General features: G+C 39.7%; 2 protein-coding genes across 6 annotated transcripts in view; both read right to left on the bottom strand.

The window, feature by feature from the left end:
• Window positions 1-17,552, bottom strand: part of Svil (Supervillin) — a 127,041-nt gene that overhangs the window by 5,498 nt on the left and 103,991 nt on the right. For all 3 annotated transcript variants that reach the window (XM_017167315.3, XM_017167316.3, XM_017167318.3), the window contains 2 exons: window positions 10,999-11,272; window positions 10,642-10,797 (listed from right to left, as the gene is read on the bottom strand). In XM_017167315.3, coding sequence (XP_017022804.1) covers window positions 10,642-10,797; window positions 10,999-11,272 — 430 coding nt within the window. The remainder of the gene's footprint in view (window positions 1-10,641; window positions 10,798-10,998; window positions 11,273-17,552) is intronic.
• On the bottom strand, window positions 1,820-6,356 carry LOC108075053 (uncharacterized). Of its 3 annotated transcripts, none has more exons than XM_017167332.3 (2): window positions 6,204-6,356; window positions 1,820-3,667 (listed from the first exon to the last, which is right to left on the bottom strand). In XM_017167332.3, the coding sequence occupies exon 2, from the start codon at window positions 3,487-3,489 to the stop codon at window positions 2,548-2,550; it is 942 nt and encodes a 313-aa protein (XP_017022821.1). In that variant the 5' UTR covers window positions 3,490-3,667; window positions 6,204-6,356; the 3' UTR covers window positions 1,820-2,547. The 3 variants fall into 3 exon arrangements, with proteins under 3 accessions (XP_017022821.1, XP_017022822.1, XP_017022820.1); XM_017167333.3 differs by lacking the exon at window positions 6,204-6,356 and adding an exon at window positions 4,304-4,607; XM_017167331.3 differs by lacking the exon at window positions 6,204-6,356 and adding an exon at window positions 4,316-4,607.

Below are 17,552 nucleotides of genomic sequence, written 5' to 3'. Positions count from 1 at the left end.
GCTTATAAAAAAGCTTTAAAGTCTTCAAAATATTTGTTATCTTTTTGTTTTAATAAATCAAAATTCCACATTTAATTATCCATTTTTCTTGCAGTGCTTTCCGCACTCTCAGTTTAGAGAAAAGATAAGAAACAAATAAGTAGCTACCACAATGGGGAGTGGCATACTATATTCTGATCGATGCCTCCCCTGCACTCGGGTTTTTTGTTTACATTTGCCGAAGTGTCAGTGCAAGGCAAAAACTTAATTCCTGTGTTTACACATGCTTTGAGCATAAGTTATGGCGCGACTGGGAATATCGATAAAACGTTTTTTAAACAAACAATCTTATCTTTACAGTTTCTCGTGTTTATTGTCACCGTAAAAGGCACACTTTTAGGGTGAAGTTCACAAAATTAGCTTATCTCTGATATTTATTGTAAGAGCTTATGCAATGTTTAGGAATTTCTGTTGATGTTTGCCAGAGTTTTGACCCCATTTCTTATGGTATTCATACTACTTACTTACTTTTAACTCAGTTGTATTATCAGTAATTTAGTACTAACATTAATTATGATAATTTAAGGCAAACTGTGTCATTCACAAATCAAGCAGCAAACCTTGAGCACCCTCCACTCTTTCACACTTAATTTCTGATGAATTTCAGCATGTGTCATACACAGGCTATCAATGAATTCGAATCCGAAGCCCTCTCGGAATGAATCATCCAAAAACAAATTGATAAAACTCGTATAAAAGTGGGTAAAAGCCAGCCGAAAACAAGGAAAAACAAAGAGCAACGATAATTTGATTATCCGCTGATTTGAAGGGTTTCTAAAAGGTAGAATTCCTCAACAAAGGTAGAGAATTCTTCCGCACCTGAACAAGCCCAATAAAGCAAACAAAACATACTTCAAACCAAAAGGTATGATGCCATAGAATCTCCGCTAATAAATGGCAATTTATAATATTTTATTGGCTGTGCTCGCCTCTGGTTATTTGCTTATTTGCGTCGTTTTATTGAAATTTCGATTTTGCATGCGCTGAAAAACTGTTGTATATGTATATTTAAAACTATGGTGAAAATGTTAAAATTAGCATATGAATACACAATCATTTTTCTCTATTTGGCAGAATTTGGCAAACAGCAAAAAGGCAGAAACTAGCCCAGGCCAAAAAGAAGGCTATTAGGCCAAGTTAAGGTTGCCAAGTTCAAGTGCGTGGGGAATGCCTGGGCATCTGGCCAATTCTGTAGCTTAATTGCAGTGGAAAATTTCCCCGGAACTTGTATATCCAATGGAGCATATATATCTCCTCGGCCTGCATTAATCCATAGTTCGTTGAGAGAGTGAGTGGCCCATTCAACTCGAGGGATACTTGATAAGGTCTGTTATTGTTATTATTATGGCAATGCGGTGGCTACTGGTGATTGCAACCAGTTGCAACCGGCATTGTCCAAGGTTCAATGTACTGATAGCTAAAATGCCTCAAGCCTTTCTCTGTAGGGTATGTGTCTGATGATTGTATCTTTTTAAGCTCGCCTTTATTATAAATATATGCTTCACTGCCTTTGTTCGCCATCAAATCAATCAAAAAAGCCACAGCACAGCTACGAAATTACCTCACATCACAATCGTTTTGCGGCGAATACTTTTCCCATCTCCCCGATTTATAATTAATGGTGATCGGTCCAACATTTTGATTTGCGTCAATTTATTTGACAAATTGTGTTTAGGCCACAAGACACGCTCCGATGGTTGGATCTCCTCTTGCGTGGCTAAAATCTACACAAAAATAGGTGCCAAGCAGATGCAAAATAATAAATAACGAATGAAGAATATACACTTTTTCGAGTGCTTCTAGCAGCTGTGCACACGAAAATAAATGTGTTTTTATTACGTACATTTAATTAGGTTTAATATTGGGCTTGCATTTGATACAGTTTTAATATTCATAACATATAATATTTAACGATAATACTACAATACAAATTCATAGTGTTTAATTGTAATTAGTTTAGCAGTACAGTTCTCTACTCGCTTATGAGATGCTTTGCAATTACAAACATTATGGGCTCTGGACAGTACGGATATTTATACAAATAATGGGTTTTACTAAGTACAGGCATTGTTAGCTAATTGCGACTTAAGTTTGGGAAGCTTTTATTTTGATTTGCTTAAGTTTCCATCGATTAAGCAAACAAAATGCATCATGGGAAATGGGTCTGGGAAACTGGGGGCATGGCAAGGTCTCCCGATGAGAGTGAGTCACCGGACCAGCTTTGTTCATCTTAACACAAAGGCGGTGATTAGGAGAAGTCTTCCGGGTGACATGACTCTGATTTCATTCAGGCTAGAGCTGCATAAAGATCGATGTGTAATCGGTACTATCTGTTATCGTATTTACTAAAATCGATTGAAAAAGCTTGACGAAAAAAAAAGATCTTTCTTTCCTTTTTTTTCAAAGGTATTTCGATTTTTGAAATTTAAAATCCCTCGATATTTTTGCAACTCCACACCAGACCAAAAGGGGAATGGCACTTTGATATAACCTTCTCCTGAGAATCCCTCATCTGGTTTCATTTATGTAAGTGGCCTCCTCCACACAGGCGGCCTGCTCTTCGTTGAGGAGATCGGTGATGGAGTAGGCGGAAAGGGGACGCGAGAACCTTCGCTCGGAGAGTATATCATCGATGCAGGTCACCGGCGAGAGGCAATGGCAATCCGGACGGTCCTCTGGTTCCTCGGCACTCCTGGCAATCACTTGAAAGATGTCCTCCATGCTGGTCTGCAGGCAGAGCGAGGGCGGCTTCCTTCGGAGTACTGGCGATGCCTCGAGTTCGGGGGAACTGGAGAGGGGTGAAGCTGTTGAGGGTGTGGCTGAAGTGCCCCGAGTCCTCCTCGGAGCAGGCACTGCCATGGGCTCCCAGTCGTTGTGAGTTGGAGCCTTCTTCGTTGGCTCCTCCTCCAGTTCTTGCCATAGGTGCATAGCGTGCTCAATGTGCTGCAACTGAGCGGAAAGCTGGCTGGCAATCGAAGTCTTTCGCGAGGCGCAGGGTGTGGAGTCCCTGGACTCATCGCTGGCCCCAAACATACGGATCTCCGGTAGCGTGACGGGTGCCACACGGTTCACCTGTCGCGTGGCGCCCGTCTCGAACATTCTGGCGATCTTGGTCACATTGCTGCGCTTTACAGGCGCCGGCGAAGGCGGTGGCAGCTCCTCCTTGGGTGGGACCTGCTGGCGTTTGGGGTAGACGCGGGTCACTGGCTTCCTGGCCTTAGGTTTGACCTTCCCGGAGGCCTGCTCCTGGGCCAAAACGTGGCAACACAACTCCGGGCCATAGCAGCGATGGAACTTGTTCCTGTTCGCCTCATAGTCCGCGTCGGCGAAGCGCTTCATCCGCACCAGAGACTTGGGAACGAGGGTGACCAGCACGTAGGTCACCAGCAGGTAAGGCAGCCACTCGGCCCACTCCCACGCCGCTTCCAGGTATTCCGTGTAGTCCGTCATGGTACGACGTGCTCCGGCTGTCACCACTCAGCTTTTTGCTATTTTGCTATCGCAATTGCAATTCGATTTATTAACTTTTACCTCGCTGATATCGTTTTTGCACTATTTTTTCTTTTTTTTCTTTTCTGTATTCTGTTTGTTGATAAGCGCAACAGTTCTGCTATGACATCACATCACTCTGTTCACGGGGATTGGTTAAATAATGGAATTTTTTATATTTATTTTTACAACTGGCATTCGTCGCAGAAGAGGGAGACATCACGGCAAAATAATTATTTACTTAAGTTCTTTATTTATTTTGCTGTGTATGTTTCCCGGAACTGCTAAAGTTCTTTTGTTATTAATGAAGTTTTTTTTTATTTTATTTATTTATTGTTATGTTTATAAAGCTGGCATTCACTTGGTTGCAGAGCGGAAAACATTGTAGAATATTTGCTTAATTTTTATTAATTTACAGTGTTTCCCGGAATTGCATTAATATTTAAATTTAAACATTTGTAGGCTTTGTTTAAAAAGGTTTTTATTTTATATTTTTATTATGAAACTTGGCTTTATTTTGCAATGTTTTCCTTTTAAACTTTAACAATATATCTGCTCGTTAAATTTCCTTTACTTTATGTTTTCCTTCTTTTTAATTTGTTTGTTTATACTTTTTACATTTTTTATCATTTTTTATTTAAGTGAATTTATAATTTATTTGGAAAAAAGAAAACATTGCAAATTTCTATCTAAAGTTTCATATTTTTATGAATTCCAGGAAGCTGGAATTATCCAAAATCCACAATCCTCAAGTTCTTCTATCCAAAACACACACCCACACACACACCTTTCGTCCAGTGGTGTCCACCGCGCATTGCACCGTGCGTTGCACTTTGCATTAATATTTATATTTTCTGTAGTGCGTATTTTTATCTTGGCCCCGTTGCCGTTATACGATATCCCGAGCTTTGCTTATTTATTTAGTTTGCTATTAATTTTTTTTATTTCGGTTTTTTTGTTTTTCGGTTTTCGGTTTCTGTTATTGTTTTTGTTGGTTCTTTGACGCCTTTTGTATTCCGTTGCGCCTCGCGGTCGTTTCGTTCTCTTTGGCTCCCCGCTTTAAACTTAAATGCCGACGACGCCGACGCTAAACTTAACGCTGGCGCTCACCCCAAAACTTAACGAAAGCTGCGCGCGTCGCTCTTTTGGCACTCAGAAAAATTAGGCTCGCTTAAAATAGCCAACATAATTGGAAATTTGGTAATATTTAAATATTTAAGGAAAGCTTCATTTTATTTTATTTATTTTTTTAAATCTTGGAATAAAAGATTTCCTTTCTTGAATTCAAGAACCTTAAAATATTCTAAGTGGACACTCTCTCTGATAGCCCCATCTTTGGGGACCTCTCTCTTTCTCTCTATCTCTCTTTCTGTGGACCTTTGATGCTGTTGCTTCGTTCAGTTTCTTGGCCTCTCCTTTAGCTCGTCTGCTGCACTTGCGCAGAATTCTGTTTTGCAATCTGATGATGCTGTTATATTGTTGTTGCTTTTGTTGTTCTTGGTTGGGTCTCCTTGGGTCAAGTAGTTTGTTATTCTGATAATAACGTGCGGGAGCGAGGGAGCCAGCAAGATGGGCAACTTTCATTTCAAAGGAGTTCGTTGAGAGTTGCGAATTGGAAAAGAGGAGTAAGCCCTTAACCCTAGGAGTGGTTGGGGTGTTTTAATCTTACAGTATTTTTATTTATTTTTTTTTTAATTTATCAAAAACAATAATGATTATAAATATGTTGTTGCAACAATTTGTTTAATTTTTTTTTTATAATGTCTTTAGATACAGCTCCTTTATTTTCCAATTTGTTAATAAAAAGAATTCGACTTAAAATTCCTTTGTTTTTATTTAATACTTTAATGATGCTAATCAAGATTTATTTCAGCAAAATTCCATTTGGTTATCTCTTGCAAAATAAAGTCTCCCCTAAGATTTTATTAACCCATTTTAAAGCTGCAAATATTTGCCGGGGTTTCCACATTTCCCTGGCTTGTTTGCTATTATTATTATTTATTTTGTTCAGGTTTATCTGAGACGCGACATATGCAAACAGCTCACGTATAGGTACTGAAGTGTAAGTGAACCAAATTTAGAACGGCTCGAACAATAACATCTGGGTGCCCCTTTGTGATTTATGGGAATTTATTGCTAATTGTTGATATTGCTCTCCTTGGCAAAACTGTGTCATCTTTCTGTTAGTTTGTGCCCATCTAATACAAACATTGACAGCTCTATATAGATCTGAATATACATATATGTGGAAACACATATGCGCCTTTTGAAAACAGATTTTGTAGTGAGTAAAGTGAAATGCTTATTTCTGAACCATTTGCGTGGGTTCTGGTTCTGTTTCTTTTTCTTAACGATTTGTAATGGCCAAAGAGATTGCGGTCAGTTCTGAGATTTCATTTTATTTCAAAGATTTTATTTTGACAGTCGTCGCACTTTTGAGAAAGTCTCATTTCTCTGGTGGGTGTGTGGGTCTATGGCCAGCCTTGAAACACTTGTTTATTTATATTTTATTTCTCATAATTTCATATTGCACGGATTTTTAGTTTCAGTTTTTCTCCAACGAATGCCAGATATATACAAAAAATAAATAAATAAAAACACTCCATTCGCTTCCTGCTGCATTCGACAGTCGTCGGTCGACAGTTTATGCAACTCAGGAAACCGCTTCGCATTACTTTTTATGCAACCCGCAACGGGGGCCTAGTCTTATTTTATTTTTAGTTTGCCGCTTATCAATTTTAATGTCAATTGAAACCGGCAGCGAGTAGTAATAATGCATACTAATAACAATAACGAAACGAAAGCCCGATCTATGGAGGTAATTGGAAATCCAAGTCCGCAGCGAATGCGAACTGTTCGCGTTGAAGTCGCGATTCGTACTGGATCGTAAATTTCCCCGAGACGTCGAAGCTGGGGGCTTTGATTCGGAATCTTCCGAAGACCCGGCTTTTTTTTCAGAGAGAGAAGCAAAGCGAAGAGCAGCCAGGCTGCGAAGACGTCAGCTAAGCGCGAATAAGGAGGCATTTTAAATTAAACTAAGCGTAATAAACAAGATCATTGTGGGCATACCAGAAAAAAAAGAGAGATTTCCAGGGAAGGAATCTAAAAGAATCTACAAGAAAGAAGAACCTGCAGTATATGATGTTTAAAATATGCAAATATTCCCCAATTAATCCTTTTATACTAATAACATATTATTTATAGGCTAACAAATTACCCCAATTTCATTTTAATAAGTATTCAGAGTGATCATTAAAATAAACGCATCTTTAGTGTACAGTTTCGTGATTGGAATGTGGCCGCAGAACATAAGGGACAGAATTTTTTTTTGGGGCTGGGCCTTCAGACAAACATCTGCCCAAAATGATGATTCACCAGTGAAACATGCAGCGGCAAGAAGGCCTAACGCGAAATTAAAATTACTGAAACTAAAAATAAATCAATGCAAGTTCATTGCGATTATAGAATGATGTAAGTGTCTAAAAATTCAATAGCATTGAGCTAAGAACAAAGAAGACACAATAAAGGTACCAGGAGAAGGAGAGCAATGAAACTAGGGGACAAGCTGCTACTACCTTATCTCCGCAAATAATGAATCACACAGAGAGGCAATAAAAATAATCAGCAATAAGCAGGCAGCAGCCGCCGCCAGAAATGTAGCTTGTAGATACAATAGCCAAGATACAGATACAGATACAGAGCGGAGAAAACAGAGGGCAGAGCGCAGTTGATTTTAGAAGTTTATGAACAACATCGGCGGGGGCTACTGGCTCTCGAGAGGCCCTGCACTAATGAACAAGTACAGCAGCAGCAGCAGCCATAGCTGGAGATGGAGCCACAACAATGATAATAATGAAGTAGCTGGAGGAACTGGAGGAGCTTTAGGAGGAGCATCGCTGCAAAACTGCAAGTATATCAAATTTACAAAACAATTTACAACAGCGCGAGTCGAGCTGGGGCAAAGCGGGGCGAGGCCTGCAGCTGGAAGATGAGCACGTTCAAGATCGGAACGGAGATCAAATGCCTTGGACCAGGCACAGACACTGTCCCGAGAAACAACAACCACTGCCGGTTAGAAGCGGACCACAAGAAACCTTCGTTCGCCTCCCTTTTTTTTGTGCTGTTTGTAATTGTTGCAGCACTTAAAGAAAATATTACTATAATATTAAAGAAAATTTTGAAATTTAAATTTTTTCAGGGCAAGAAGATATCTTTATATAAGAATTGGCCCAAGGGTGTCTAATAATTCCAGGATACGTTGCCTAAATAATATTTATTTTTAGATAACAGATTTCTAATGTTTATAATTATAATTTATATATCACTATTACACCAGAATTTAATTCTTTTTCATAGTGTATGGTAGGACTAGTTCAATGTGGCTGCTGTTTTTACTGATGTTACTGCTGCAGCCACAGCCCACAAGGCAAGTTTAGAAAATTATGGCAAAATGGAAGTTGGCAGACGCCTCGAAACTGTGAGGGCAGGAGCAGGAAGAAAAAGAGAGCCTCTGTCTATATATATATTTATAGCTGCCCTGCTAGAGCACCGAATCTCCTGGATGCTGGCTTCATTATTATGCGCTTTCTAACTTTCTGAGATCGTAGCCTGATAAATTGTTCTAAATTACAAGGGATCTTTCTCAATGTCTGTTTTGACAGTCGCTCTGGGACCTGGTGACTGAGTTGGCCAGACTAATTGCGCATACGCCACCTGGGACGTTTGTCTGTTAAACGGGGCATGAATCCGACCGCGACTACGCAGATTCATCGAAGCAGAGAAAAGTGGGAGAGGCGGTGGAGCCCTAAGAACGCCACAGCAAGACAGAAATTCATCTTAATTATTAATAAATTGCACTATAATGGGCGTCAAGTGTCGTGTGGCGGAAAATGAGGGTAGAACTTTGAGGAGGAAACTCTATCACTCCCAGATGATGGATGTGCGCGCAGTCTGCCCATTGACCTTGTTCCACTGTAGTTTTGTCAAGAACACTGATCAAAATTGTGGTATGTTATGGATATCCATTTAATAAAATAAAATATTTCGTTTCTTCTTGAAGGGTATTTTGATTTTAATTTATAAAGGTGTCGTTTCCGATCCTATAAATCATATATGTATATTATTGAGCAATTTTGGGATTGTAATCAAAGTTCCTTTTATTATAACTTTATTTTATTTATAATTCCCAACTATATATCTCAGTGCATCAAGCAAACTTCCGAGTATCTTGTAATTCGCTGACAATAATAACAACAAGAGCGATAACCCAAACGGTAACAGCTGTAGGAACAAAAACAATAACAACGAAGCCGAGAAAAAGCAACGACACTTGAGGTTTCAATTTGGGAACTCATTTTCTGGAAGAGAAGGGCAACAATTTGAACTTTGTTTGGTATGTGTGTGTGGGTCAGACCAAGATCGTTCCTACACGATTTCCCTCAAACTACCCGGGAGATGATGAGATGGAATGACTAAGCCCATCCAAGCTCATGCTCGCCTATATAAGATGATGGCGGCGGCGGTGTCCCCCAGTAATTAAACGTGATTACTCGGGCAATTGCATATACATATAGTTGGGGAGGAGAAGGCGCGAGGAAAGGGCGGCGGTATCCAACGCCAAACCCGCATAATTATGGACCAGAAGTAACCGTTTAATGGCAGAAAAGCAGGGGTAGGGGAACGGGTTCACTAAACCCCATGTCGCGTCGCCAAAAGCTAGCGGATCGGCTAATTGACAGTCTCCAATTTTGATTCGCCAAGTGCCCATGCCCATAAATAATGCGACAAAATCGGTCGAAACTTTCGGCTGGCTGAGTGAAAACGAACATTTGCAGAGCCAAACTTGCACTTCCCCAAAAACCAGGTAAAAAACTGGCGAAAAAAGGTGCAAAAAGTTCGATTTCGTTGGGAAAGCGATTCAATGTGTGCGCACTCGCTAGGTGGCGCTACTATATACCAGGCGCCGCCTAACAGTATGCAGCAGTTTCGTTTACTTTTGGTAAAAGTATGTAAAATACATGTAAAGTACTTGAAGAAGATGTAAATTTGCCAAGTAGAGTAAAGTAAACTAATAAAAACTAATTAAATAAAAAAAATTGAAATAAAATTAAACAAAATGTATAGAAATAAAAATAATAATATAAAAAATTTCATACATATTCTGACAATCTAAATTTCATATATTTTTAGGGAATTCCGGGCCTTTTAGCATATTATTCCCTAACAATATTTTCCAAGTTGGTTGATTCCCTTTAATTCTTAAGAGTGAGCAAATAATGCCTTGAAAAATACTGTACAAATATAATATTGGTCTTGAACCATAAGCAAATATGTTTATCAGATATTTTCTTTATATTGCAATCATGACAAACACCCTTTGAAGGAGTATCTTTTTATCTGTAAATTGTTATAGAGACCATGATCTACTTTATTTGTACCTTAGCTTGGTGACTAAGGAATATTCTGATTATTCATAAACAAAATACAATAACATCACAACATCTTATCTGGCGAATCACTCCAGTTATGTCACTTTCTTAGCCCCAGCAGAGATGTAAGTCACACAACCATGTCTTCGTCCACCACAACTCCACACCCAAGTCCATCCTACTCCACGATCGTGGTTGGGTATCACTTGCACTTTTCGCATTATTATGTCATTGCCGTCAGGTTTAACGCTCAGTTGCCATTGCACGAACAACGGGCAAGGCATTGCACAAATAACAGAGGAAAGCGCAACGTTAATAAACAAAACGATTAGCAATAAGGAAGCAATTTTCACGCAATTGCGATCGAGATCGAGATCGGGATTTGAGATCCGAGATCCCAGCGATTGAGATCCGTTGCGGTCCACAGCTGCCACATGCGTGGCTGCTTAACCCACAGCGGAATTCAGGGGATACACAATGAAAAAAAATGCATAAACTTCACTTAATTGAAATTACCGGAAGAAATAATAGATTTTAAAACTATTAAAAATAGGTCTCAAAAGTTAGAAATTGAAATATTTCAGGTATCCAAATTATGATTTTTCATCTTTCTTTTCTTTTTGTTTCTTAAAGTGTACCCAAGTATCTTTCAGATGCGCGATATTTACAAGTGCTGAGTACTCACGTTCACGAAGTTTTCGCGGCGCACATCGTCGACTTCGTCGCGCTTGGAGATGCGCTTCCTCCAGTCGTCCTCGCCGCTCTTCTGCAACGCCGCCAAACGCTCCGCAATGGAGCCGGTCTTAGCGATCGAGAGTGAGCGCTGATCGGGGCCCATGACCTGGATAAATGGATGGAGGATGGATTGATTATAGTATTGGATAATGGATGAGTGTGCACGGGTGGCACAAAGTCACATGTGAATCGATTTAATTGACACTGGGTCAGGTACAATTAGAGAAGAAGAAGGGAACTGATCATACAAATATATTGTATACCATTTTAAATCAATTCCACATTTTTATATAGATTATATACTCACCTCAGTGGATGATCTTTGCACGCCTTTGAGGAACTCAGGCAGAGCCGTTGGATGCGATGAATCTCCTCCCGAAGCTTCTCCCTGCTCCTGATCTAGATCTTTCTTTGGCGATTCTTTCGCTGATGTGCTACTAGTTGTGGGTGTCTCCTCCTCCTCCTTGGCTACATGACGCAATTTGACAAAGCCGCCGCCGAGGGGAAGGGGTGGTAGCTGGGGGCCAAGACCGAGGGGTGCCGAGATGGCCGAGTGACTTTTGCTTTTAGCAACGAGATTTCTGCAAGAAAAAAGATGCAAATGGGATCGTTAAATGCTGTTGAAAATATCTTAAGAGTGTGGCAATTAAGTTATATATTAAGAGGTAATAAATTTAAAACAGAATTAGCATTTGAAATGTACAAACAGCAATTTATAAATATAAAAGAAATGCAAGTAAGATTGTACTTTGGGTGGCCTAAACTTGAGCTTTGTTAACCACAAACTGCAAGATACTGCACATATAGAGGTAAGCGGGAATGGCTTAAAGCGTGCGTTTTTCCTCAATGGATGCTTCACAATCCGTTCCCATTTTCCTCCACACACCATTAATAGGAAACTCGTGACATGGCGTTTTCCCAGCCACTAATGAGCGAGTCGAACTGAACTGCCTTATTTGTTCGTTTATTCGCCATCGTCCCCCTTCGAATAGAATGCACAGGAAGCGGCGATCGTTGAATCGACAGGCGAAGAGGAGGCTGCCTTTTATTTCTGTTTCTGAGATTTCGTATTTTTTTGTTGCTTCTTTCCCGCCAAACCAAAACCCAAGTAAGAGCCAGAGCCAGATCCCGAGTCAAAGCCAACTTTCTCCTTTAATAGGGAACGGGGACCATCCATGGCCATTTATTAAGCGCTGGGCACGCTGCGATTTTCCTCCTAGATGGCCATGGAATTTTCTTTTTCTGCGAATGGTCGCCGGATTGCATTGGATTGGATCGGTTATTGTTATTTCTTATGAAGCTGAAGCCCATTTTTATTGCCTCGTCAGACAGATGTTAACGTAAACGAACCGCGGGCGGCTAATGAGACAAGTTGATGGCTCGGGGGATTATCCTTGAAAGTATTAAGGCAACACACTGACATTTGAAATATGTTAGATATTCCGAGTTATTTGAAATAGAATTTTGAAGGAAATCTTCATTAATTGCTTTTATATTTTTAATATAATTTAGATTCATTAATTTAGTAAAGAAATTGTCACAAAGCCCCTTGCAAAGATTCAGAATTTTGATAATATTTACTTCTAGATCCACAACATATTTTTTAAATATTTAACAAATGTTTTGCTAGTTAAAAATGGCATAGAATTCAACTGGAATCTTTGATCTATTGCATAACGCTATACTCCACTCAGCACTTCCATTGATTAAAAGCTGGTCTTTGTTTTAGCAAAACGAGATTCCAGATTCTATCTGTGTATCTCTGGCCAACTGAAATTGCCTCGCAGGCGTTGTCTCTTATTTTTTGTATATTTCTTTTTGTAAGCAGAACCGTTAAGAACGACTCGATGATTTTTCACAAAAGTCAAAACTCGGACACAGACACTTATTAGTCACCGGACATGTTTCGGTACATGGTGAGCTCTGAATTCTGGATACGACTTGGGATTCTGTTCCCCTGAGCTTTATCTCGCAGCGTGAGTCAAAAGAGAGTCCGGCGAAAAAAGAAGAAAAACAAAACCCCCAACGAAATGGGCCCGGCATTTATATATGTCACGGATTATTCGGAACGACAGGCGGCATTAAAAAAAACGAACCGCTAAGAATGAAAACTTGTTTGGATTTGGCAAAGCAATGCAATGGAAAACGAAGTGCAACAGAGCTGCCAAATAAATATTTAAGAAAATATTTAAAGGAAAGAGAAGATATGATGTTATGACATTGTGCCAAAAGAATATTTAAACATCAATATGTTTTGTTGTATTTAAATTAAATAATTTAAATAAACTCTTTGAAAATTAATCCCACAAAATAACAGACAGATTGTCAGCACTTGAAGCTCACTCACTTTTTTTTAATCACTGCACGTGTCTTTTTGTTTTTGGTTTCTGTTTTTGGAGTCGCTGGAAAAGCGAATTCACTTGAAAAGCAGACTGCACGCGACGAACTCCGAGAGACGAATGGCGAACGAGCTGAGCTGAGCTCTGCTGCGACGCGCTAAGGTGAGCCCACTGCAAAAGCGAGCACAACCTGGGCTAGGTCCAAGATACATATCTCAGATTCTCCTTCAGGTGCCCATCGAAAAAGCAGGTAAACAAACAGAGAGCCGCGCTGACAGCTAAATTGCATATTAATTTGGAAAATTTGTGACAGAAGCAAGCCGAAAGACAGGCCAAGCGATGACCAGGTGCTGGGTTTTCGGAACAGGTCTACCTGAGACACCTTGTCACCCACTGGTTGAAATCAAGACAAGAAATGGAAAATATTATCAAGATACTGAAACAGAGTTCAGGGAAAATTGAGTGGGAATCAAACTGTATCAACGACAGATAAGAAGGAATTATTTGAATATTGGATATTTATTTATCAAGTTGATTTTAGGGAACATTAACAACATTTTCTTACTATTTCTTAAGGTCTCTACTATCTTATCTAATCTTAAGCCTCAGCTAAAAATCCTCTTTAAAAAACTCCAGGCAAAACTCAAACTGGAATTCAATTACCATGCATAACCACATGGAAAATGCCATTGCTAAAAGTTCAGAGTTTAGCCACAACTGCTGAATCGTGAAATCAAAGTAAGAGCCTGGTCGATGGAATAATGAAATAATGGAGGAATAATGGCTAAAATGCAGACGAATGTTGGGGTGAGCAGCGGGGCTATCTCTGGCTGGAGTCATAGGTCAAAGTGCAGACACGCGAATGGCTCCTCCTGGGCTTTTTTCCTTTATTTTTGCCTGGATATCTATAGTTTCTTAATGCAGTAATTGCCCTTTGGAAAGCGTTTAGCAAGCAATTAGTTTGATTGCTAAACTCCTGGGTGCGGTCAACACAGACGCACCCATAAATGCGGAAAAGCTAAAGCTAAACTGTTCAAATTTAAGCCTCACAGCGAATCAGTTTTCACGAAATTGAGACGTTCCTTTTGTATATAATTAGAAGCCATCCCAAGGATCGTTGATCATTCGCTCACATTTTGTAATTGAATTACGCTGGGAGGTAATTAAAATTTCTTTTCTTTCTTTTTTTATTAGGTTTTTTTTTGTTTTTTGCGAAAAGTGAATGTGAACCAAGATCACGCGATCACTTTGGCAATGCGGCAGGCAGTCTCTCTTATAACAGACTAAGAGAGTGCGGGTTAAGGGGCCCCTTAATGATATAACAAAATGAATTGTTTTATAAACTATTTGGCGCGGCATAAATAATTGCACGCCATCAAGCCTTGACTTTACGAGCCCCTCACACGGCATCTCCACTCTGCAGACTCTAATGGAGTTGTAAATGCAAAGATTCAATCCAAGGTGTTGAAAATTTATGCAAAATTATGAGCAGCAATGTGAAGAACACTCATGGAGATATTTAAATATATTATGCAGAGACTACTACTACCTGCTGCACTCTCTCGATCTCCCGCAGAAAGGTCTCTGTCATTGGCATCGGAATACAGACTCTATGTCAAGTGCTCAGTGCGAGATATAAAAGCAATAATAAATCAACGGCCCTGGCAGCGGCAACGGTTTGAGCGGTTTTCAACAACAAGGTTAAAGCCGCAGTTGAGGCAGAAATAAGTAAAAATAATAATATCTCGCAGCTAATAATACTAAAACATGATATATAACCAACAGAAGCATCAGACTTGATGGCTAAACCGCAATAAAAATCAAGACGGATCGTGTGGCGGCACTTGGGAAAATATATATTTGTTTTTATAAATTTTTAATTGTTTTTAAAGATTTTTAAAATGATATTTTTAGGTGCCATAGAAGTAATATGAATAAATTCCTGAATTCATTTTCTTTCATCTTCATTTTAACGTGAATTCATTTTGTGTAGAGTTCATTTTAAGTGAATTCATGTTAGCTCAAATTGTTTTATATGCGAATTCCTTTAGTATAAGTTAATTCTAAATTATTTTGATTTTAAGTAGAGTGTATATGAAATTGGATAAATTCAGAAAAATAATTCAATATTATTTTGAATTCATTTTAGGAAATTTTTAAAGAGAGTTTGTGTATATAAAAGTGATACATTTATTTTTCTGTTTTATAATTATTTATTTAAATAATTATTTAATCTACTAAAACCCAAAGCAACCCTTCTATTTCTCCCAGTGCAACCACACATGAATCTCAGGTGATTTTGCAGGTAATGTTTCGCGTCATATAAATTACCAGGTAAGCAGAAATCAACTTATGCAACTAATTATGCCAGACTTCGAATCGAATTCGCTGACTTTGTAGTTGGTCCGATTTTTTCGGGATCCAAAAGAGTGGCAATTACCCACGAAGGCGCTAGGCACAAGCTGACGAGAGCAATGAAAGGTAATGAAGCTTTCATCAGACAAAGAGCAGAGACCCCTAGAGATCCCGAGAGATCCCAAGAGATCCCATAGATCCAAGATTCAAGTTCGCTTTGGTTTAACTTTCCCACGCCGCAATTTACTTGGCGGTAATGATGCAAAATTACAACGTCAACATGGGCTTACAGCCTGACTGATTCCACTATGGTCTCTTTGCAACTCGCTTTTTCGCTTTTTAGTTTTGCCATTTTGCTGTTTTGCTCTTTTGTCCGGCCATTCGACATTTCATTAGGCCGACCCCGCGAAAGATTTAAAAATAGTTGCCAACTCGGGGGCCTTTGCTTTGTCTTGAGTTTTGCCAAGCAAAAAATATTGCTTAATTGTGGCTCTGGGTTAAGAGCCAAAATTTCACCTCAAGTTCAAGGTGTCGCGTCTTTTTTTTTGGGTGGCTGCTCTTTTGTGAAATCGAAATTTTGTAATGTTTAACCTTTTGGGTGAAGGTGTGAAATGGCAAAATCTAAGCGAAAATTGTTTCTTAAATTTTCCTAGCTCTATTCTTTTTAATCTTTAAATATTTAAATTTATAAAATATTTTTTAAAAGGGAAATCTAATTTTGAACCACATTCTCTTCTTGGGTTAAGGCCTCAGCAACATCTACGCTTTGGCAACTTTAGTTGCTAAACCTTTCGTCGGTCAGCTGTTTTATGTTATTCCACGAGCAGGCGCAGTATCCCAGACACGTGCTGTCGTCGGCAACAACCCTCCAGCGAGTAGCCCCTCTCCTTGGTACAGATGGACCCACTCCCACTCCACTCAGGGATCCCCAGACATGTTTTCGTTTCCTTTCTGTTTGCCGGTTGCCGGGGTAACCCCGAAAAAGCCGAATGGAAATGCGTCAAAACAAACTCTCCTCTTTGTTCGGTGTTCCGATGGGTTAGAGAAGAGCGGCTGTTACATCCTAGGGGTTGTGTGTGGGTGGCTGGTTCTTGGGTGGATTTTGGCTGTTGAGAGCCAGTTGAGTGACTCGACGGAAAGGCCATGTGGCGACGACTGCAGCGGAAGGAGGAAACATGCGTTTTTGGGACAAAAGCAAACAAAGAAGCCCCAAACCCAAAATAAGATCGAACCAGACATCAATTCATCTAAAATCTACACAAAGAATTTAAAGAGAAATAATGAACTTTAAGGTTGAAAATTGTTGTTTAAAAATTTGCTCTCAGAATGTTATTAGTATTAGTATTAAGTGCCAAAAAATAATTACATTTTATTGGCTAGAGTTTACAGTTAATTTGAGATTATTTTTCTTTGTGTGCCTAAAGGGGAGTCAATATTATTTCGGGGTTGTTGCATTTTCGGTCGTGCCTACGTGCCTGTCACGGCTATTCCCCTGTTTTCCCCCGATGGGCGTGTGCACTTATTGATTGAGTTTTCCTTTTTGCTTTTCCCCCAACTCTATGGGACCCGCATAATTACCTATACCATTACTTTGGCGTGAAATTCTTCCGCTTTCTGCTTCAGTTTCCCTGGGAATAACGTGAGTCAACGATTTTCAAGATGGTCTACAATTTAAACAGCGTTTGCTTTTCTTTCTGCTTATACCAGATATCGCGTACGGAAAGATATATAAAAATATATATATATATATACAAACGATGTGACGCTCCCATTTACCGTTCTGCTGGCGTCAGAGGAACAGCGTCATCGGAGGTAAACTTCTTTCGGGGTTTCGACGTTTTGATAACTTGTTTTGGCTTTCTGCTCTGCTCTTGATTGTTCCGTTCTGGCCAGGCCAGGCCCTCAGAACGCCAAACAATGGAACAACATGTGCAGATGTCATCCGAGTGCCTTAATTGACCGCCAAGTGGATGTACTTGCCGCGCTGCGACTGTCTCCGCCGGTGAGTCTTTCGCTTTGGTCTGGTCTGGTCTCCTACTTCAACTCCAATGAACTCTGCCGTCAAGTTCAACGAGTTAACCGGGAACAACGGCAGCCAGAACTACGAGCAATCGCAGTTTATTCAACTGCGGGGCCTACTACACTGGAAAAAGCGAACTAGGTGGAA

This window comes from Drosophila kikkawai, chromosome 3L (assembly GCF_030179895.1).
Source record: "Drosophila kikkawai strain 14028-0561.14 chromosome 3L, DkikHiC1v2, whole genome shotgun sequence".
Classification (NCBI taxonomy): domain Eukaryota; kingdom Metazoa; phylum Arthropoda; class Insecta; order Diptera; family Drosophilidae; genus Drosophila; species Drosophila kikkawai.
The sequence above is the reverse complement of the archived record's forward strand: the minus strand, read 5'-3'. Positions and strand labels throughout refer to the sequence as shown.

Bases quoted from the DNA above. Each gene is read 5' to 3' on its own strand.
- LOC108075053 (XM_017167332.3), bottom strand. From the start codon at position 3,489: ATGACGGACTACACGGAATACCTGGAAGCGGCGTGGGAGTGGGCCGAG.